Raw genomic sequence first — 21,823 nt, forward strand, 5'->3', positions numbered from 1 at the left:
GCTTGGGATAAAAGCTGGCCACACACTTGTTTACATGTTGCTCTAGCAACTTGCGACAGTCTGGCAACGCCGCAAGCTCACAGCTGTGTGATGACAACAAAGAAAAATGGCTTGCGAAGTGAAAAGTTTTGGAAATATTTTAGATTTTCGGAAGGTGCAAGAATACTTCGGACTTGGTCACGGTAAAATATAGAAAATAAATGTCCAATAAAGGTATTTCTTAAAGACTCTCATACCAATGCAGATGATAACTGGCTTAATGCCGTCAACTATGCAATGTCGCCCACTGGCGAAACAATTGCGCTGGCTCAAGGCGAAAAATTGGCTTTTCTCTCCACCTACTGGGACAGCAATGCCCAGGAGAACACATATGCGCTCACCTGGTGCGGCGAACTTGAGAACACGAATCAGATTGTGACCAGTTTACTGTGTTTGCCCATGACGCACTTGGTGCGCTCCACAGACGTTGATTGGACTTGTGTTGCCGTTGGACTTACCTCTGGAATGGTGCTCTTCTATACGGATACTGGCGTTAAGCTGTTCTCTCAATGGTAACATTAATTCTTAATCAAGTGAACTATTAAATTGTATACCTGTTCAATCCCGGCAGTTGTCAGGAGGACGCCGTGCTGGGCATCAAACTATTGTCGCCGCCACGTCACTCGGAGGCAGATGCTTTGCTCTACTTCATCTACAGCAGTTGTATGTGTTTCATCAATGGGCAGGACATATTGCCCATACTGGCCAATTGTCGCCACAATATGCAACGTGGCGCCTTAGAGCGTACTGGAGTTCAAATTGCCGACGTTGTCGCATTCCACAAATACAAGTTTAAACGGCAGCGCGAGAGCATTATCAACGATGCTGCCATAGTGACAAATCAACGAACGCCCAGCTACGATTTCATTGTACAACAAAGCATCTCCCATGGATACTTTGCCAAGGTGCAATCGATACCAGTGCGCAGCTCCCAAGTGTTGGCAGCGGGCGCTGAACCTTACCTTGGTTTCTTTGAGGCCGAGGAGGGCTACAAGACGGTCTCTATTGGTGAAGTGGCCAAAGATGTGATAGGCATGGCCTACAAGAATCTGCTAGGCGGTTTATTTCGACGCTCGCCGGAGGAAGCGCCGTCGGAACAGCTGCCACCCATGCCCAGAAAGGAGGCGCCGATGCGCACCCGGTGTCGGCTCTACGATGGCAAACGTGATGGGCTCAGCATGATCATAGCACCAGGTGCCAAGCTGGCTGCTGTCACAGATAATCTGGATCGTGTAATGCTGGTGGACACTCAACAAGCGATTATATTGCGTGTATGGAAAGGCTATCGTGATGCACAGTGTGCCTTTGTGCCCATCAAGGAGCGTTCGGTGCGCGGCATAAAGTCGCATCATCGCAAGGCGCTATTTCTGGTCATCTATGCGCCGCGTCTCGGTTGCCTGGACATTTGGGCGCTTCAGAATGGACCCAAAGTGGCTGCGTTTACTGTGTGCAAAAGTGGTCAACTGATCTACAACAATCACAGCCCGTTGGGCACGCCGGGTAACCAATCGCGCAAAGCGCCAGCTATTAATCATTGCCTATTTCTCGATCCCAGCAATGGAAGCCTTAAAGAAGTCATTATTCCATTTCATTATGCACTAAGTGAAACCAATTCGCAGACATCGCGGGACATTGAAATGTTGCGACAGCTCCGCAACCAGTTGCGTGCTTTGGCGCATTCTTCAAGCGAGGATCGATTGCAGCAATTTGCTGCCATTGCTCGGCTGGCTGGCAAGCTGGAAACGTTGGAGGTGCGGCAGCAGTGCCTGGAGATGCTGCTGAAGAGTAAACGCCTGCAACCGGAGCTGTTCCAAAGTATTGTGAATGCCTTTGCTGAGAGCAAACCGGTTGATGAAGCATCGGAAGAGTTTCAGCATCAAATTGGCAACTACAAACGCTTGACCGATCTCTACCTGACACTGAGCAACTATCAGCAGCCAAGCAGTGATAACATCACGCCCTTTGAGCTCTTGGAGCTCTCTGATGCGGATCTGGTGACCATCAATCAGTTGGTCATCTTGCTGGACGCAGGCAGCGAGAAGCCAGCGCCGCCTCGCGAAGTCACCTTTAATCTACAGGGGAGTCACAACATCGAAGAGTTTATCGCGTATTTGAGCATCTTTAACATCGATGCCCCAGATTGCGTCACATTACTAGCGGAGAAGCAGGACAAATATGGCTGCGTGAGCAACGATCTCTTTGGTAGATTCTTTGCGCATGGCATGTGTCTGGAGCAGTTCAAGCAGTGGGCCACAGATGCCTGCATTCCCAGCAAGGATTTGCTGACACTAGTCATCTACTTCTGGCTAGACAAGCCCTTTGAGTACACCAACTGTGATGAAGTTGTGGAGGATATGTCCCGCATTGCTGCTATGCTTCGCATTATTTGCGAACTGGCCGGCGAACACATCAATGACTATGCCTATAATGCCATTTCGCCCTGGTGGCAACAGGTGCGTGAACTGCTGCTGGAAAGCAAACAATTTGCTGGGTTGCTGGTGGCAATTGTCTGCAAGACGGTTGCCATACAATTATGGCGCGGTCGCAGAGATGGCTCCTGCGAAGAAAGCGCAGCGGAGGACGAGGAACGCTGGGAAACCATATCACACGATGAGGCACAGTGGGGACTGCTCATCGGCAAGCTGGAAGATGTGTCTGTTTTGGGAGCCATATTATCGTAAGACATTCTATGCCTTTCTTTGTAGTTTGTTTATTTAAGAGCTGTTTATTTTCAGACAACCAAAGATTTGTCGCGCACCTGTGGGCGCAGAGTTGACTTACGAGCCTCCCGATTGCAGCCTCAAGAACATACTCAGTGGTGGCAAAGGCATTGTGACGGAACTCACGGCCAAGTGGCTGAACTACAGTCGCATACACCCATCGCTTATTGTGGAGTTTACGCCGCCAGAGAATGAAACGGACGATGAGCAACCAGAGGGCAGCACTAAGGCAAAGCCAAAATTAAAAGAAAAAGCCAAGAAAAAGGAGCAGCCACCAGCAGAGGAGCCAGAGGAAAGCGAGGAAATCGAACCAGAACCGGGCAAACCTTGCGAGCCCCTCGAACCTGTCTTGGAACGCTTGGCACTGCTGCGTGCTCACTTTCCCTTCAGCCTGGAGTCGGGTGTGCTCCTCAGCGTGATGGCCTGGCAGCACATGGTACACTGGAGCAAACAGTTGGCCTCGCTGGAACGCATGCGTGCAGCTCTACTCTGTCTAGCACAATTCCGGCAAGCGGATTGGGCTCTCAAACATGGCATCTGCTGCATGTTGTGGCAGGCAACGCTCAAGTATCCGCTACAAGCAGCAGCAAAGTTAATGCAAAAGGTGGGCCGACTACCGGTGGATAAAATGTGCCAGCAGGATTTGGACATGTCTGCTGGACTGGTGCCGGACTTTCTGGAATTATGCCTTGAGTTCTTGCAGCATTTTACCACCTCGTTGGAACATGGAAAGAGAGATCTGCGCTTCGAGCAGGCCCTAAGCGAGGGTCAGCTGCCAGTCCAGTTTCTGGCACTGCAACAGCACAATGCACTGCCCGAGCTGCTGCAGCTTCACACACAACTGTGCGGCGTGTTGCATTTCATAGCCACGTTTCAGCTGCGTTTTCCGCGTCCAGTCACCACGTTGTTTGATGCACTGTCCAATCAGGCGCTGCTTGCGGACATTAACAAGGAGCTGCCTTATGTGCTGCCGCCACCTGATTTGGTGTTGCAGGAGAAGCGCACGCAATTCTTGTGCAACACTGTGGCAGCCACAATGGATCTGATACGTGAGGATTTGGAACAGTTGTACATACTCGATCATGTGTTTTACATGGCCAAGATATGCGAATTGGCCGACAGCTGGAAGCTGGACAAGCTGCCCATACTACGCAAACAGGTGAGTTAGAACTTTCAAGCTACATAAACAGATGGTCGATTGATAATTGATGATCTTTTAAGGTGGTGGAGCTGTATGCCTTTGGTTACGATGCGGAGGCGCAAGTGCTGCTGCATGATATCAGCGAGGATGAGGAGCTGGGACGCCTCCTGCTGGAGATTGCCGGTCGACGTCTTAATCTGTTTGCCGATGGCTCGCAGACAGCATTCCTCAAGATTGCCTCGGTGGGTCATCAGCTGCTCGCCTATTTGGATAACCTGGTAAGTGCCTGCAGCGTTTACTATCCACAAAACTGATTCAACAGCACAATGCAAACACAACCCATCATCATCATCATCATCAACCACATCATCATTTGTTGTAACTGCAGAAGGAGCCGTTGACAGACGAGAGCATAGCTATCAATGCCAACAGCCCCGATGAAATTGATATCGCTGCACTGGACAAGCTGCTTGCCCATGCCTACAAATGCCTGTCGAAGCGTGAGAGCAGATTACTGATTACCGCCGCCCAGATGTACAATGCGGTGCGCATGCTGCACTCCTAGAATGGATTCACTTTATAATTGCACGCGACACACAAAGAAATAATAAACAAGTTTTAGTATTAGGACGGTTTGGTTTTGGATTTGCGTGGCTTATGCTGACTGGAGGAGGAGGCAGCTCCAGCTTTGTAGCGCACTTGTGGCTGCTGTGGCTGCAACGGTTGCGGTTCTCTTATATTAATTGCGGACGTATTGGGATCGACTTTTCCCTCAACGGGCATGTAATGTTTCAAATAATTCTCGGCCTTCACCTGCCCAATAATAGGCGGCGTAGGCAGATTGTCCATCATCGTCGAGGGATGCACACGCAGATGCGTGTAGACTGGAATATAAAGCTGCGTTGTGTCCAGTTCGATGCGCTGCTCGATGGCACTGCGACCGGGCAGTGTAAAGTGATTGCCCAGAATGGGTTCTCTGAGCGGCTTGTCGAACATGCTCTTCAAATCGTTGGCCGTGCTCTCCTCCATCTCACGATCATCCTCTCGCTTCTCGCTGACTCGGGCGCGTTTGACCGGCGTGTGGTACTGTACGCCCGTAATGACCTTAAGCGTTGTGGAGCTGGCAACCTTCTTGATGTCTGGCGGCAGACGATAGGCGCGATTATCCTCACCGGCGCGCTCGAAGGGCGACAGCTTCGACCACGGCAGCACTGTGCCCAAGGTACCCAGGTAACGACCGCCTTGGGTCCACAAGCGACACGAGTAGTCGTGACTGCCACTATGAAGAGGATTAAAAATTGAAAGAGAAAAAAAATTTATAGTGACAGCTTCGCTTACGTGAATATTATCTTGGGCAAATTGATGAAACCAATGGAATTGATGGCCTTCAAATGTCCCTTATAGGAACTGACCAGCATCGGCTCCGGTTGATTTCTCACTATGCGCTTCGCTCTGGGCATAAAGACTTCCTTGCGCAGAAAAATGAACTCCAGTCGTAGTCTCGGCATGCACACGTGAATCTTCTCTGCCTCTGGTACACTGCAGAGAAGTCGCAGAATGATGTTTGAATGTCTGTCTTTATTAAGTCTCTCCTGCCTCAACTCTGTCTGCTTTGTGTTCTAATTATGAGTTATTTATTATTATAGTTTTTGGCAAAGTTTGCTGAGCTCGGAAATTCGGCTAGACACGCAAAGTGCCTGTCGGCCTTAAGGGTTGTTGGTTTGTTGTGTAGGCGGATGGATGACACGTATACAAGCTAATATACACATGTATGATAATGAGTCGTGTCGTTAGAACCAATTTCTGTGGTTTCTTTATGCCTGCCATTGAAGCGTGTGACCTTACAGTGAACTACCGCTAACGAAGTTGCAGAAATTCTAGAGTGAGTTTACAAATTCCTTAAGATAGACAAATGAATAAGTTGACTTTTACTTCAGTCTGATATATGACAAATGTATTATACCCTACAAGGACCAATAATAATAATGCCTCGCTACTCACCAATAATTGACAATGTGCCAGACCTTGATGTATCCGAAGGCTGTACCAGTATATAAAAAACGATTCTTGCGATCCGTAGCCATGGTGAGCACGCAATCGCCCAACTTGTGCACCGCATAGAACTGACTGAGGATGCCGCCATGCTGATGATGCGAATACACCTGAATAATACCCGTATCCAACGAGATAAAGACACTCCCTGCAAACAGTTGAATAAATAAAGGAAACTAAAATGATAAAGAACCAGATCTACCGTGATCCTTGGTCATGGGACGCTTCTGCAGAAAGAGCACCGCCTGCACAGAGACAGGTATATTGCTGCCGTAATCTTTAATCTCATCGGGTTTGTTGAAGCTACCACCAACCGTCGTCATGCGTGACATACGCGCGATTGCCGACAACGAGGACATGCGTTTGCTGCGTCGCTCATGCTTCTCCTCATCCCGACTGAGTTTTAGCTCAATAAAGCGCTTGGGATCCATGACATTGTAGCGTCGATATGGCTGACCTGTCTCCAGTTTCCAGAAGATAATCTCACCAGAATAGGTGGCCGTAACAACGCCCTCGCCCAACTTAACATCGGCGCAAGTGATGTCGTCTGTGTGAAACTTGGACCACTTCTTGGGATCGCCATACTCACGACCCACAACATCATTGAACTCGGTAACCTGTCGATCCCAGCCCATCGCGAGTATGCTAGGGAAATAAGTACCAGTAAATAAGGAAAAAGATGCGTTTCACTACCTTTACGAAGGTATTTTCAAGTTCACGCACCGATCTACAACCCAAATAACTGCTGTGACCTCCTGATCCGGCTGTATGCTCATGTTTCGTATCACCACTGAATTGTTGTAGTTCCAAATCTTAAGCGAACCATCCCGAGCACCCGTCAACAGAAACTGTTCCAGCGGATCAAAGCAGGCAGCCGTGATCTCAATATCAATGGTCTCACCGTAGATCATCTTCGTATGACAATTCTTCATGATGATCTTGCGCCTGCCACTCCACGGATCCCAGACAATAATATAGCTATCCAAACCACAAGTAACAATGTTCCGAAACAGACGATTATAAAGCACCACAGAGACGGGAGCAGCATGCGTATTGCCATCGGTGAGATCGACACGAACCCGCGGACAGCACTTGATCGAGATGAGCTTGCGACCCGCAACCATCAATTCCCGCAGATGCGAATGATAATAGTACTTGATGTCCATTTCGCTGTGGTGAATGATGCGCACCAGATCGCCATAGGTTTGAAGCAATGTGTGCTCTTGCAAATCCCACACCTTGATGATCTTGTGATAGTCAACACTGTATACTTTGTTCTCTTCCGGCTGCACAAAGACCGCTACGATGCCACCATTGTGGCCAGTGAGTATAGCCGATGGTTCCGATGAAACATAAACATCCCAGATGCGTACAAAAGTATCTGGGCCACCTGTGACTAAAATATTCTTAATTTCCGACACATAGAAGACGGTGACACCCAAAGGAATGCGAAAATTATTGCGATCATCGTTGCTGACCATGATAAGGCCAGGACAACGACCGCGATACTTCTTCGTGTTGCGATACTCCGCCGAAGCGAACAGAGTGTTCATGTGCAGCGAGTAGTAGACACATGAGATAAGCTCATTGTGCAGATTAATGTATTCCCGCGGCACCAACAACGGAATGCGACCACGTAACACATCTGCCCAGACGAGCTCGATCAAAGCAGCGCCCGGTTTGGCTTGGAATGGACCACGCAAATAAGGAGAATAGGACAAGATGCGCACATTGCCCGCATAATCACCCAGCACCAATTTGGAGTGCACTTTGCCATTGTTGTAGAAGGCATAGCTCATGCAGTAGACGGCATATGGCAGACTACGAATGACCATGCGCAGCGTGAACGTGGAGGCAATTGTCTCATGGAACCTCAACTCACGTTCGGTGGACGAGGTGCAAACGATGCTGACGTCGGACAGCGCTTGAAGTGCCAATATCCAAGTAGGCATCTTCAAAAGTGAACTGCAACAGCAGGAGTTTAAGCGTTATAGTTGCTCCTATTCATTTACTTACTGCTCTCGGAGACCGCACTGCGCAGCGGTTCCATGTGTGCGCTCCAGAAGCGCAGCTGTCCCTCATGACTGGCCGTCACCCACATGCCCGAATTCTCAGGCGAATCTTCGCCACCAAACGAATAGTTTGTGGTCTCTGTAATCTCCTCAAGCGGCGTCTGATCGGACTTCACCTTGAGCAATGCCAGACAACAGACTGCGGATCTGTGTTCGGTTTTTCGTACCGATGGCGCCGTTGAAATCGGCATAATGAGTGCTTCCTTTTTGACTGCTGGGATCCTCCTCTTGAAAACCAAAGATCAAATACGAAACAAACTCATTCCAATCGATCATGAAATCCCGATTCTGATTAATCTTAAGAAATAAACGATTATAGGTGTAATCACTAAACGTGACGTCCACATCCTCAAGCAATCTTCGCAATTCGGCGAAACCCACAACTTGATTTGGACTTGCATTAAAGGATTCGTGCAATTTCTCGAGTTGTGCCTTTGAAATCAAATCATGCAAACGCTCTGTTTGCTCAGGACTAATTTCGTTGGTAGCTGTGGAGGAGATGGTTTGGTATTCGACGTTGGCATTGCTGTCGCCGCTGGCAAAATAGATGCCCGACATAATGATCAGTGATGTGTCTTTTTTTGAGTTTATACATACAACTATTTATTTAAGTTTTTTAGGAAAATTAAAGTCTACTAGGGTTGAAATTTTTACAGGCAACGCGCAATGACATCGTTGATGCCATTGCCACGATCTCCATATTCGCCGCCACGCTTGAAGGAGACGGATACCTTTTTCTTCCAACCATCGCGAGGACTTGATAGCTAAAAAGTTAAAGTTTAAAATGAGCTCTACATATTGAAATATAGCATTTAGTTAACTTACAGAAAAGGCACACAGAAAATCATTGACTGCCGCGAAATTTGGTCCAACTGTGCAGATTTCATGTATGATATCTTCCAGGCAAATGATGCCCTTCTCGCCCAGTTGCTCCTCTACCATGGTGTTCGACTGTATGGCCGTCTTTTTGCCATCAATGCTAGCAAAACCCTTCTTAAATAGCAACTCTCGAATAGTGCTCAATGATGGATGACCAAACACAACAAATGGTTCGATGACGCGCAACAGCAGCTGATTCTCTTTGTTGTTCTCTAAGAAGACGGCGTTGTGACGCCTTGGCATACGCAAGGTGCGAAAGATGTTTGCGGTGGTTTTGTCGTAAATCATCTTGCCCGCATGACGCATAACCAACAGCAGTCTGGGATTTGTTTCCGCTGCCGCTTCGGCGCTCTGTTCGGTGACATTTGTGCGTAGAATTGTCCGCCGGATGCGATTGGATGTGCGCTCCGCTTTCAAGTAACCCATGACAAAGGATTCAGCGCGGCGAAACTTGTGGTGTGCCTTGGTTTTTTACAATGCGTTTGATACGATCATTACGCTTTTGGTCTAGCACAGATTTGTCCTGTTGAATGCGACGCTTGCGGTGCTTGAGCACTGAGACTGTTTTTCCAGGCAATTTATTGGGACACTGCATATCTGTGCAGTAAAGCATTAAATTAGTAAGCTTTCTCTTGTGATTTAGTAGTTTTTGTGCACTTACTTGTCAGACATTGTGATTAAATAGTTGTTTTCTTTAAAATGAAAACGCGGAACACGTGCAAACACAATCAAAACAAAAACTAAAGGGCTGCCAACTCGCTTTCAACACCAACAGATGCGTCGCTGTTATCGACTAATCGAAAGTCAATAATAAATATCAAATTTTGCGGTTTATTCAATAGTTTTATTTTGGTTTCTTACCGTTAATTTGCTTGTGGATTATAAAAATATGAAAAACTAATATCTATAGCACAAATTTTATTGGTCTACAACAAACTGGTAACATTTACGCGCCTTTTTGCAAGCGTTTTATAAACATATCAATATACCAAATTAAGTGTTACCAGATGATACTTCTTAGGATTTTTGCATTGTGGCCCTTATATGTAGATTTAGAAAATTATTACTTCGGTCACACGCCACGCAACCTAGTAGAAAAGCTCTTTTTCAGAAGAAAGTAGGTGAATGTTGGAGTGAAAGAGGAAAGGAAGGAAGTAGAGCCAAATTGAATGACATGTTTATTTTTGCAATCAGGTGTCTGCACATTTTGTTTAAAATTAAATTGATCTCCACCAATGGCCAAAAATAGTTTTGGCATTGATTTGAAATGCGGAACAATTTCCGGTTTTGCGCACTGGCAATTTGTCATTCACTCATTTTGATAAGGTAGTTCCCGCTCTCAGTGGAAGAGACACGCAGCAGTCTTATCAACGTGACACGAACGCAGTGCGTAAATTAATGCCATTAAATAATCAAGATTGATAACTTGTTGTCAGGCTTATCATTAATCAAGTTTGTCGTAAATTAGACAACATAAGAATTACATTTATCGTTTTTTGCTACTACTTTATTTTATAAAAATAATATTCAGCTGCTTTATGCTTCGTGAATGTTTTCGTGCTCGTGCTTCACGTTCGCCCATCACTACTACGATTCTCATACAATAATTGTTGTGTGGGGGGGGAACTGGGGGTTGTTTGGCTTGCTTGGCAAAAACGCCGGTCGCGCTCTCTCTGCTGTAACAACTTGTGGTGGTCTCCGCCGAAAACAGTCTCAACGCGTTCCTCGAGTCGGTTGTGAGTGTCGCGGAGTCAACTTTCAATTTATGCTGGTAAAGTAAATAAAACGAAAAATTACTATGGAATAGTGACGACATTGTAGGATACGCATAAAGAGAATAAAAAAAGGCGCGTGGAGGCAGTAATTTAATGTGAAAAATCTACATTTATCTAAAATTGTGTGCCTTAACAACTGCCAAAAAAGCTAAAGTTCAACAATGTGCGAGCGTTGGCAAATAAACAGCAACTTACAACATAATAAACAATATTTTTTGGGGGCTAACCATAATATTGGTTGGCTACAGAAGCATAAATGCACAGTGCTTATGTGGATAAATAAATTACCAAGAAAAATAAAAGTGGCACGCGACACTTCTGACACAGGTTTCACATTGCATCAAAATTGCGCGATTATTTTACATGTGTTTCACACACACATACTCAAACACTAGTGCGGGTATTTATGAGTATGCATATGTGTGTGTGTGTTTTTTGAGTTAACCAAACTGATTTTAGCTTAAATTCTAGAAAATTGAAGTGCTGTAGACAAGGCTAACTTCAATTTAACTTGCTGCTAGTTCTCTTAGCTTGTGTGCAGTTTTTCAATTAACTTCAACTACTTATCAGTTATACTTGGTTTCTGCTATCGCTCGACCTTCTTTAACGAGATGATAATGGGCTTGCCTGTCGAATCTTGTCTATATTGATAGTAAAAAAAAAGTACCTCTATATAAATTGTTTAATTTATGGATTTCCTCTTCTTTAAAGTGGCAATGTCAGCGTCGCATAATTAAATAAACCAACCAAGAATTATTCGAAGAAGTCACAAATAATATTATATCGCTTAACAATGCCCGATCGCTATGCTAATGGTGTGACCAACAGCTTGGTCGAGCCCCCCTGTTGCCAATGGAGCTGATCGAGACGCTGTCGAGCAGGACGATAATGACAAGATTGTGCTAAAACGGAAGCTTACGCTTATCAATGGAGTTGCCATTATCGTTGGCACAATTATCGGATCGGGCATTTTTATAGCGCCCACCGGAGTTTTCTTCTACACCGAGTGAGTAAAGACGTTTTTGGATGTCTCGAAACAGGTTTTTGAAACTGCATTCAAAACCAGTATTAATAATTTATCATCAATTGATTGTGAAACGTTTGAGATGACGATAAATTAACGAGTACGATATCATACTATATAGTTCTATATTCCTTTTGGTTCAATAAACAGAACGGGTGACCCACCCACTGAATGGGTCAATATCACTATAATTAATAGTAAATTGAACAACACACTAATTGATGCGAATTGCGAAAAACAATCTTTCTCAACTTGTTCTGCCGGATGAGTAATAAGAAAATAAAGCCTGCTGCCAATTGGGCGCCCTTGATGATGATGATGATGATGTGAAGAAATTGCCGGCAATAATTGCATCAGCTTTTTAAGTCGCCAGATACAATTACAGCAGAAAACCATCCGAAAATAAACAATTATCATCGATAGACACACACAAAATCACAATCATTCACACTATGGGAATGTCTCCACTTGAGCCACTTGGAGCCAAAAAGTGACCGCTACTCTGCCCATTGTCCAACCACTTGCTTATTTAGTTGTACCGCATTCCCTAACACACATCGTCCGTCTCTTCTTGCCCCCCTCCTTCTGACGCTCTTTCTTTTCTGTAGATCTGTCGGAAGTTCGCTCTTTGTTTGGTCGGCCTGCGGTATTCTTTCGACTATTGGCGCTCTCTGCTACGCTGAATTGGGCACAAGCATCACCAGATCCGGTGGCGATTATGCCTACTTGTTGGTGGCATTTGGGCCACTTGTTGGATTTTTACGCCTATGGATTGCATTGCTAATTATCAGACCCACTACTCAGGTGAGCCAACTATAGTATATAGCTATTGCCCACATGTTTTATTGTTTTATTGGTATAAACAACGAGCATATGCCTTTTATTGATTGTTTTACTGCTGCAAATCAATTGATTAAAGTGCTCTATTCTGTCAGAATTTAATTCAATTTGCTGAAAGTAAATGTATTTATGTCGCATAGAATATAGCTTAAGTGTTGTAAATCAATTATTGAAATGCAAAACTCAAAGCAGATTTAATTAAATATGTTTTGAATTTCAATTGGTTCAACTTTCTTTAAAGCATATATGTACATACATATATTGACAATTTGAAGATTGCAAAACAATCATAATTTAATTCAGTTTGTTGAGCATTTAAAGCAGCTCAACTTTCTCCATCGAAAGTAAAGTCAGATGCATTCAACTGGAATCCAGAATTCTAGTAATCAGCTAAGTTGCTAAGCAAGAAAGCAGTCGTGACGCATATTTATTGCTCTACCTGTTTGCTGTTGTGATATTAATTAGTTAAATTCTTTTTTAAATACTGTATCTTTCGTGAGAAAAGAGCAATACACTCCGTTTATAAGTAAACTTACTCAAGCATACAAAATATGCGAGTTCTCAATTTAGCATTTGCAGCTCAAGTTTATTTCCGATAGCGATTTCATTCTCCCACAAATCAATGAAAACAGATTTAATTGCTTGGAAATTTGTTTATTGAACAGACGTGCTCAAAATAGCATTCCAAAGTAAATATAATAATGAATTATTTTCCATTTCCAGACAATTGTGGCGCTAACCTTCGCACATTATGCGGTCAAGCCCTTCTTCGAGGATTGCGATCCGCCCCAGAATGCTGTAAAGTTGCTGGCAGCTGTTTGCCTCTGTAAGTAAACTATTTTAAACTTAGTATATTGATAATCTAGTAACTCCTTTAATTGTACTTTTTATAGGTTTACTAACGGCAATTAATTGCTTGTCGGTCAAGGTGTCGATGAAGGTGCAGGATATTTTTACAGTGGGCAAATTGCTGGCCTTGGTCATGATAATACTCGCTGGCATCTACTATATGGCCACTGGCAAGCTGGACAACTTTTCCAACCCATGGGAGGGTAACTACAGTGCCCGCAATATTGGCTATGCTTTCTACTCTGGCCTATTTGCCTTTGGCGGATGGAATTACTTGAACTTTGTCACTGAAGAGCTTCAGGATCCCTACAAGTGAGCTTAATACAAAGTGGCATGAATCACATTGAATGGGTGAATGCGTATATAGGGGAAAAGCGTATACAAAAAAGAAGCCTGTCAAGAAGACAAATAGCTGGTTGAAGTTTTGCTGAAAGCGTTGTGCGTCATGCGCAGGCGACAGCAACAAGTTGCGAGTCGCCCACTTGTTGAGCGTCCTTGAAGCGAGTGGGTGACTGGTCTGGTGTGACTGTGGAGGCGAATGCTGAGTTTGCTTTCGCCCCCTAATGAATTCAATTTACACATCAGATGCAGCAATCAATTTAAGTGCCGACGCTGCTTTAATTTCTATCCCAAAGCGTACGAAACGTGTCTAATGTTTTACATATTTTTTTCGCTTTCTTTTCCTGTCTAGAAATCTGCCACGCGCCATTTGGATTGCTATGCCCCTGGTTACGGGCATCTATGTGCTCGTCAATCTCGCCTACTTTGCTGTGGTCTCCAAGCCCGAGATGCTCAGTTCGTTGGCCGTCGCAGTTACCTTTGGCAATAAGGTATTTGGACCACTCGCTTTCATGGTGCCCATATTCGTTGCATTGAGCACCTTCGGCGGTGTCAACGGCGTGCTCTTCACTTCGGCTCGCCTTTTTGCTACTGGTGCTCAGGAGGGTCATTTGCCCAAGTTCTTCCAGTTGTTCCATGTCAAGCAACAGACGCCCATTCCATCACTTATATTTACAGTGAGTTGTCAGTCGAATTAATTGCTTAAATGCTTGCTAAATTCAACTGTTTATTGCAGTGCCTGATGTCGTTATTCATGCTCTTGACGGATAATGTCTACGAGCTGATCAACTACTTTAGCTCGGTGCTCTGGCTATCGGTGGTCGCCAGCATAGCGGGCATGTTATGGCTGCGGCACAAGAAGTGAGTAGCACAGTTATACCCTTTTAAATTCGTAACTAAATCGTTTAATTCTTTTGCAGACCAAATCTTCCACGACCCATCAAAGTGCATTTGGCATTGCCCATCATCTTTATGACCTGTTGCGTAACCTTGGTGCTCTTGCCCAATTTCGAGGAGCCCTTCAATCTGTTCGTTGGCATTGCCATCACACTCGCCGGCATTCCATTTTATTATGTGTGCATCGCCTGGAAAGATAAGCCTCGTTGCTATGGTCGCCTCTCGAATGGCATGGTGAATCTGTGTCGTGCCATCTTCAATACAACCATCATCGAGTCAAATGAATCGCTTAAGTAAATGTAAACGCACGACTCGAAGCAGCAGCATTTAGTTGGTTGGATCACTCAAATTAGATATTCTTTGCGAAGCATGTTTTTGTATGATATTTTGCGATAAGACGATAGATAGCATTTCTCAAATCCACAATGGAAACGTAAGGTATACAAGTAATTGTATATTAGCCATAGTTTATATTTTGTATTATCATGGTATTTATTGTAGCGATCGGCAGTCGCTGGCCTAGCTCTTAAGTTGTTGCTAATTTGATGCAGTTTTTTGAGTTTTTCATACACACAAAAAGTATATATGTATGCATCGACTTGCCTCAGTTGTGACACTTTTAGGGAAAATAAAGCATAAGCAAAACATAGTTCTAAGCTACAAACGAAAGTATCTTTATCCAAGTTCTGATGAACACAATCTACATATAAATGTTGTATGGAGCTTATTCAGATGAATTTATAAATGTTATTAAATGCAAAACCAATTTATGAATTGTGTGAGTCATAACTTCAACTTTCATTGATGTAAGCGTCCGATTGGCTTGTCAAAGAATTAAATTGTCTCTAGTAGACAATCTTGCGTCTATTGACATCGATGGCAGTCTCCATCAGCGTTGTGCCTCGTATAAAGTCAGCTGCAACAATATTGGCATTGTTGCCCAGTTCATCACGATACAGCTGTGAAATGCGCCAGTTAACATTGTCGGACATCTTTCGCAGTCCTCCATGTTTGTCCAGGATAACACCCCAAGTCTCGGGCGTAAGCTCGGCCATATCAACTACAGGACGACTTGAAAAGCGACTGCAAAAACGAATAATTAATTACTGGAGTATTGAGCATTTTTGTCTACTAATCTACTCACGATATGTCGTAGCTGTTGATGAAACGCAAATGGGTTTCGAGACTTGACCAGGTCTGGACATTACCCCAACGTTGTTCCACGCCGCCGAACAGCAGCTGTGGAAATTCCTGCACCATTTGATCCTTCTCGTAGGCGAGTATAACATTCTGCTGCCGCTTCCAGATGTCGTTCAAAGTAGAGCGCCAGGTGAGAGATGGATGCACAACTACATCACCGAACTGATCCCTTAAGTAGCTGACCAGCAGCCGATGCACGCCCAGATTCTTGCCAAAGCCTGCAAACGCAACGGATTAGCCTGGGAATGCAGCTTCAATGACTTTTATCAACTTACCCACTGGAAACTCTTTGAGGCCAAAGATCACAATCTCATTGGTTTCCAGCACAAATTCCTTGACCTGTTGAATCACCTCCTGCAATGGTCGTTGTTTCGTTATACCATGGTAGATGAAAAACTTCTCCTCCGATGGACGATAGTAGCCCACGCGAATGTCCAGATAACGTGCTCCATGCATCAACTGGCCTCGTATATCATCGTCTTGGGTGAGCGCGTATTTTGTGACGATACTTTCGCGCAGCAACGGATCGAAATTGGGACGATAAGAGCCAGAGTCATGTGTGCCAGGTATGAATAGATCTCGCAGACGCAGCTCACCCAGCTTGTCGCGCATCTCAGTCATCCAGCGTGGATAGGCGCGCACACATGTCTTGGCGAGAATCTTCCCAGAGGCATCGATATAACTAGCCCAGTAGCCATAACAAGAACTCTGTGTCGTCACATTGCGGGAGAGCGCGTAATCGAAGGGCACTCCCGTGGTGAACCATTGTGCCGCCAGACTAGGCTTAATGGCAGCCACAATGGGCGTGTCGCCGCCATTGGCTACCCAGAAGACGTTGCTCTTGCTAGGCTCTGGACTAGAAGAAGAGCTTGCAGGGGTTGTATAGCCATTGATGGGCACATAGGCCACATTCTCTTCTTCGTCAGAGCCGCTGCCTTCATCGATGTTGGTTTGAAACGAAGCCAAAGGTGTACCAAGTGTCGTGGCACGTTGTTCAAAGCTAAGTGGATCCTCTGCAGTCAAGAGGACATTGTCGCCTTCGCGTGATGGCGCATTCTTCCACGAGACCTCCAGAAAACGTTTGCGTGCGCTAATTGTAAGCCAGAGTTTGAGTTGTTGAGCATCTGTTGGAGGTTGTGATGAGCCTACAATATGCACTGCATCATCCGCCTCTGCCAGAGCATGGCCAGAGATGCTTAGCAGTGCCAGGAGAATGAAGGCGAATTGCAACATTTCAGACAAAATGTCTTTTTCGTTGAATTAATGCTAATTTGCTATGATTGCGTTTAAGGTTAATCAGCGTGTCGTCACTTTAACACTTGTTGAGACGAGACGACGAGCAATTGTGTGCAACACAACCCGGCAGCGCCTGACAACTGAGATCAACTGTTTGCCACAAGCTCTATGCTGCGATTACTTATTTCGAAAAGAGGCGACTTCTAAGTATCTAAGTATATGCATACATACATACATGTATGTATGTACATATGTATTTTAGTGTGCCTGCCACCTCCAAGTGCTGCCGATCATGTCGTATGCGTAACAATAGCTTCGTAAACAATAGAACAAATCAACTTTCCCGTCTCGATTTATGCTCAAGTTGAATGCCTCTCGTTACTGACACAAAACTAGAAATGCGTAATTCCTATTATGTTTAAATTTTGAATTTATTTATTCGTTATATTTTAAATAAATACAGCGGAAGTTTAAACGCGTTGCAACGTTGCCAATACTCAATTAGTTCAAGCTCAGAAATAGCAATGAAATTGTAACAAGTTTTGTCGATTAGATGATATACTAGTTAGCACTACTACCGATGATAATGATGCTGATGTCGATGTTCATGCTGATATGGCATGAGAACAACACGAGCAGAACAAAGACAGACATCAAAGTCTCACACGAATTCCTATAATTTAGTTGTGTGTACGCAAACTAAATACAATCAGATAAACAACAAATTGACGCTATAATTGTTTGATTGTTTTGCATTTGATCATAAATATTGATAGGCAATTGTGCCAATTCTTGTGAATTGTGCTAATTAAATTCTCCTATTCGAATGTGCTAATTAAATAAGTGTATAACAAGTTCACTACGCAGTATTAATTCTCACTTTTTGATATATTTATCACTTTTGCAACTTTTTTTTGTTATCTCTTTTTTTGTATTGTTTAATATTTCTGATGACTAATAAGCGGGCAACTCGCGTGTCCAACGTTCAAGACCCGGCTTTGTTCTGCGACTGAATCAAAGTTTAGCTGAGCAATGGTTTCATGGCTTGCTGTGCGATGGGGCAATAACTTTCTGTTTGCTTTTAGCGTTGATATGTGAAATCAAGCTTGAAATAGTACAATGATGTAAATTATTCAAGTGTGTAATTTTTATTAGTTCTCATCTTTACCTTTTTGATATGACCTATGCTTGGGAATAAATTTGAAAAATAACGAATTTGAACGTACAAATTACTGTGGCAGTTGGTAAAGCAAGCTTTGCGACAGTTGGCAATGCTAAAATGTTTTAGTTTTGTGTGAATGACAAAAAAGCCTAATCTTGGCGGGCGTTCAAATGAGTTTGATTTTATGAATAGCATGGGCTTAACATGTATTTATTTCAATGTATATAAGTATAAACTAAAATAAAAAATAAAAATGAAATAACAGGATTTCATGATTTCATAATTGAGTACTAGCCCAATTGTTGTTTTGGTTACGAAACTTAGGTTACATTCTAAGATTCTACTTCATTTGCAGAAATACCAAATTAAACGATAAAGGTTTTTGCTATTGAACTTGAGCATAAATCGGAAAGTTGACGTGTTGTTCTGATTACGAAGCGCTTATTACGCATGCGCCATGTGCGCAGACCACGCTTATGGCAAACAGTCGAACTCAGCTGCCAGACTTTGCGGATTGTTTAGTCTCGACATGTGCTACGTCGAGCTTATCCAACTTTAACTTAATCAGAGCAAATTAACCCAAAAAGACATTTTGTCAAAAATGTTGCAATTTGCCTTCATCCTCATGGCACTACGCAGCATCTTTGGCCATGCATAGGTTGACCATATATTTATTGTAATGTATGTAATATAAAGCCCATACAAAAGTATTTTGTAATGAAAATAAATTCGACAATTTTTATCTGATCGCAACCAAATTTTCAGGAATCTAGCTTTAAAATTACGCTTGTTAGTCGATTTTTGTTGATTTGCGGGGTGGAAGTGGGCGTGGCAAAAATTTGAAACAAACTTGATCTGCGTGCAAACATAACAAATGCTGCCGAAAAAATTATAGCCCTATTTCTTATAGTCTTATAGGATGACGGACATGGCTATATCGCCTCGGCTGTTGACGCTGATCAAGAATATATATAGAGGTAGAAGAAGACATATCCGATATGTCTTCTTCTACCTGTTAAATACATTTCCTGTCGGCATAAAGTTATAATACCCTTCTACCCTATGGGTAGCGGGTATAATACTATAAAAGTAAAATAGAGGATTTCATGAATTTCAAGTTCGTAATTAAGGGTTAGACCAATTGTTGTTTTGATTTCGAAGCTAAGCTTACTCTAAGATTCTGCTTTATTTGTAGAAACACCAAATTGAAAGATAAATGTGAATTACGCACTTCTTAGTTTGTGAAGAGCAATAATCGAGACCGGAAAATTGATGTGTTGTTTTGATTACGAAGCGTTGGTTACGCATACGCCATGTACTGAGCCCATGACAAACAGTTGAGCTCAGCTACCAGACAGTGTGTGTTGCTTGCAAACAATTGTCGGAAAGATTTAACAACTCGTTACTCCCTTATTAAAGTTCAACTTTATTAGAGCAAATTAATCCAAAAGGACATTTTGTCAGAAATGTGGCATTTGGCCTTCCGCTTCCTGGCACTTTTAAGCATCTCAGGCCATGCTCTGGCAAAGGAGGATGCAGTGCATAATGTAGGGGCATCACAATCTCCACCAGATGCTCAACAACTCAAACTCTGGCTCACAATTAGCGCACGCAAACGTTTACTGGAAGTCTCATGGAAAAATGCGCCATTACGCGAAGGCGACATTGTCATCTTGACTGAAGAAGATCCACTTAGCTTTCAACAGCGTGCCAATCATAGTAGTTCTGACGATGGTTATACAACCTCTCCAAGCACTGTTTCTAGCTCAGAGTCTACTCTATTATGGGTAGCAAATGGCGGTGCCACGGGTATTAAGGGTCACATCAAGCCTAGAAAGAAGGCACAATGGTTTACCACAGGAGTGACCTTCAATTACACGCTCTACCGCAATGTGACGACACAGAGTTCTTGTTATGGCTACTGGGCTAGTTATATCGATGCCACGGGAAGTATTCTCGCCAAGACATGTGTGCGTGCCTATCCACGCTGGATGACCGAGATGCGCGACAAGCTGGGTGAGCTGCGTCTGCGAGATCTATTCATACCTGGCACACATGACTCTGGCTCTTATCGTCCCAATTTTGATCCGTTAAAGAATGAAAGTATCGTTACAAAATACACGCTCACCCAAGACGACGACATACATGGCCAGTTAGTGCACGTTATCTGGACATTCGCGTGGGCTATTTTCGTTCGTTGGAGAAAAAGTTTTTCATCTACCATGGAACAAAAGGACAACCTTTGCAAGAGGTCATTCAAATGGTCAAGGAATTTGTTCTGAAAACCAATGAGATTGTGATCTTTGGTCTCAAAGAGTTTCCAGTGGGTAAGTTGACAAAAGGAATTTGAAGCTGCATTCCCAGGCTAATCCGTTGCGTTTGCAGACTTTGGCGAGAATCTGGATGACCATAAGCTGTTGGTCGAGTATTTAAAGGAACACTTCGGTGATGTCATTGTGAAACATCCTCTCACCTGGAATTCTACGTTGAACGACATCTGGAAGCAGCACCAGAATGTTATACTCGCCTACGATAAGGACGAAATAGTGAAGAATTATTCACAGTTCGTCTTCCAAGCCGTTGAGCAGAATTGGGGCAATGCACAGACCTGGGAAAAGTTGGAAGACTATTTGAATACCACTTAGTGAGTGAGACAATACAGATGAAATAGCTATAATAATATTTCAATAACTAATATTTATTATTTCGCAGTCGCATTTTAGAAGTTCCAGTGGCTGATATGGCCGAACTTACGCCTCGCGATCGCTCAACAATGTTGTTTGACACACTTGGAGGACTTCGTCAGATGGCCGACAATGTTAATTGCCGCATCTCGCAACTCTATGGAGGTGAATTGGGTGAAATTGCCAATATTGTGGCTGCGGATTTTATACGCGGCACAACTCTAATGGACACAGCCATCGATATTAATCTACGTAAATGGAATTTCCTTCGGGAAAATCCGGGTTTAAAGTACGAACCAACAAGTCTATCCTTAAAAGTAATATCAATAATTAAGGAAGTAGAAACAAGTAAGAAAGTTACAGTCGAGTGTGCTCGACTGTGAGATACCCGCTACCCATTTTGAATAAAAGCAAAATAGTGCGGTATTATTTTTAAAATATACCGAAAATACTACAAAAAATACTAAAAATATACCGATATGGTACCACACTGAAAATATACCATAGACGGCACAATATACCAGATTGTCGGATAAAGCAACTCAGACCCCCAGTAAGAAGGCGTTATTGCCCATACAAAAGTATTTATTTAATACCTGCCACAATTTTTATCTGATCGCAATCAAATTTTCAGGAATCATAACTACTATAGTTGTTATTGTATATACCAAAATTCGCAGCTCAAGCTTTAAAATAACGCTTGCCATTCGATTTTTTTGATTTGCGGGGGCGTGGCAAAAATTTGAAACAAACTTGATCTGCGTGCAAACATAACAAATGCTGTCAAAAAAAAAGTTATAGCTCTATCTCTTATAGTATCTGAGATCTAGGTGTTCATACGGACAGAAGGACAGACACACAGACGGACAGACACACAGACGGACAGACACACAGACGGACAGACGGACATGGCT

At 43.7% G+C, this 21,823-nt stretch overlaps 6 protein-coding genes across 6 annotated transcripts; 3 read left to right on the forward strand and 3 right to left on the reverse strand.

Moving 5' to 3' along the window:
* The first annotated feature begins 46 nt into the window (after window positions 1-46).
* LOC132783594 (rab3 GTPase-activating protein non-catalytic subunit) lies at window positions 47-4,530 on the forward strand. Its single transcript, XM_060788852.1, has 6 exons — window positions 47-182; window positions 245-551; window positions 611-2,716; window positions 2,775-3,918; window positions 3,981-4,178; window positions 4,289-4,530. Exons 1-6 carry the CDS (start codon window positions 107-109, stop codon window positions 4,463-4,465), a joined length of 4,008 nt encoding a protein of 1,335 aa, XP_060644835.1. The 5' UTR covers window positions 47-106; the 3' UTR covers window positions 4,466-4,530.
* Window positions 4,525-8,641, reverse strand: LOC132783598 (WD repeat-containing protein on Y chromosome). Its single transcript, XM_060788857.1, is given in 7 exon segments — window positions 4,525-5,179; window positions 5,239-5,439; window positions 5,902-6,100; window positions 6,155-6,597; window positions 6,676-7,773; window positions 7,965-8,230; window positions 8,232-8,641. Coding segments are annotated over 7 exon segments (3,213 nt in total). The 5' UTR covers window positions 8,583-8,641.
* Window positions 8,602-9,500, reverse strand: LOC132783597 (large ribosomal subunit protein uL30). The gene is given in 3 exon segments (XM_060788856.1): window positions 8,602-8,788; window positions 8,850-9,374; window positions 9,376-9,500. Coding segments are annotated over 3 exon segments (762 nt in total). The 5' UTR covers window positions 9,499-9,500; the 3' UTR covers window positions 8,602-8,674.
* A 1,014-nt stretch (window positions 9,501-10,514) lies between these two features.
* On the forward strand, window positions 10,515-15,397 carry LOC132783595 (large neutral amino acids transporter small subunit 1). The gene is given in 9 exon segments (XM_060788853.1): window positions 10,515-10,674; window positions 11,390-11,519; window positions 11,521-11,684; window positions 12,311-12,506; window positions 13,266-13,368; window positions 13,436-13,703; window positions 14,083-14,407; window positions 14,467-14,591; window positions 14,651-15,397. Coding segments are annotated over 8 exon segments (1,503 nt in total). The 5' UTR covers window positions 10,515-10,674; window positions 11,390-11,471; the 3' UTR covers window positions 14,925-15,397.
* Window positions 15,025-18,077, reverse strand: LOC132783596 (PI-PLC X domain-containing protein 1). Its single transcript, XM_060788855.1, has 3 exons — window positions 16,103-18,077; window positions 15,772-16,045; window positions 15,025-15,710 (listed from the first exon to the last, which is right to left on the reverse strand). Exons 1-3 carry the CDS (start codon window positions 17,058-17,060, stop codon window positions 15,473-15,475), a joined length of 1,470 nt encoding a protein of 489 aa, XP_060644838.1. The 5' UTR covers window positions 17,061-18,077; the 3' UTR covers window positions 15,025-15,472.
* A 1,614-nt stretch (window positions 18,078-19,691) lies between these two features.
* LOC132786958 (PI-PLC X domain-containing protein 3-like) lies at window positions 19,692-21,261 on the forward strand. Its single transcript, XM_060793762.1, is given in 5 exon segments — window positions 19,692-20,385; window positions 20,388-20,552; window positions 20,611-20,869; window positions 20,938-21,161; window positions 21,245-21,261. Coding segments are annotated over 5 exon segments (1,359 nt in total).
* The last annotated feature ends 562 nt before the right edge of the window (window positions 21,262-21,823 follow it).

This window comes from Drosophila nasuta, chromosome 2L, assembly GCF_023558535.2.
Source record: "Drosophila nasuta strain 15112-1781.00 chromosome 2L, ASM2355853v1, whole genome shotgun sequence".
In the NCBI taxonomy this organism is placed as follows: Eukaryota; Metazoa; Arthropoda; class Insecta; order Diptera; family Drosophilidae; genus Drosophila; species Drosophila nasuta.

Bases quoted from the DNA above. Each gene is read 5' to 3' on its own strand.
- LOC132783594 (XM_060788852.1), top strand. From the start codon at position 107: ATGGCTTGCGAAGTGAAAAGTTTTGGAAATATTTTAGATTTTCGGAAG. The intron at 2,717-2,774 runs GTAAGACATTCT...GTTTATTTTCAG, and splicing joins GTTTTGGGAGCCATATTATC to ACAACCAAAGATTTGTCGCG. The intron at 4,179-4,288 runs GTAAGTGCCTGC...TTGTAACTGCAG, and splicing joins TCGCCTATTTGGATAACCTG to AAGGAGCCGTTGACAGACGA.
- LOC132783596 (XM_060788855.1), bottom strand. From the start codon at position 17,060: ATGTTGCAATTCGCCTTCATTCTCCTGGCACTGCTAAGCATCTCTGGC. The intron at 16,046-16,102 runs GTAAGTTGATAA...TTGCGTTTGCAG, and splicing joins CCTCAAAGAGTTTCCAGTGG to GCTTTGGCAAGAATCTGGGC. The intron at 15,711-15,771 runs GTGAGTAGATTA...TCGTTTTTGCAG, and splicing joins ATCAACAGCTACGACATATC to TCGCTTTTCAAGTCGTCCTG.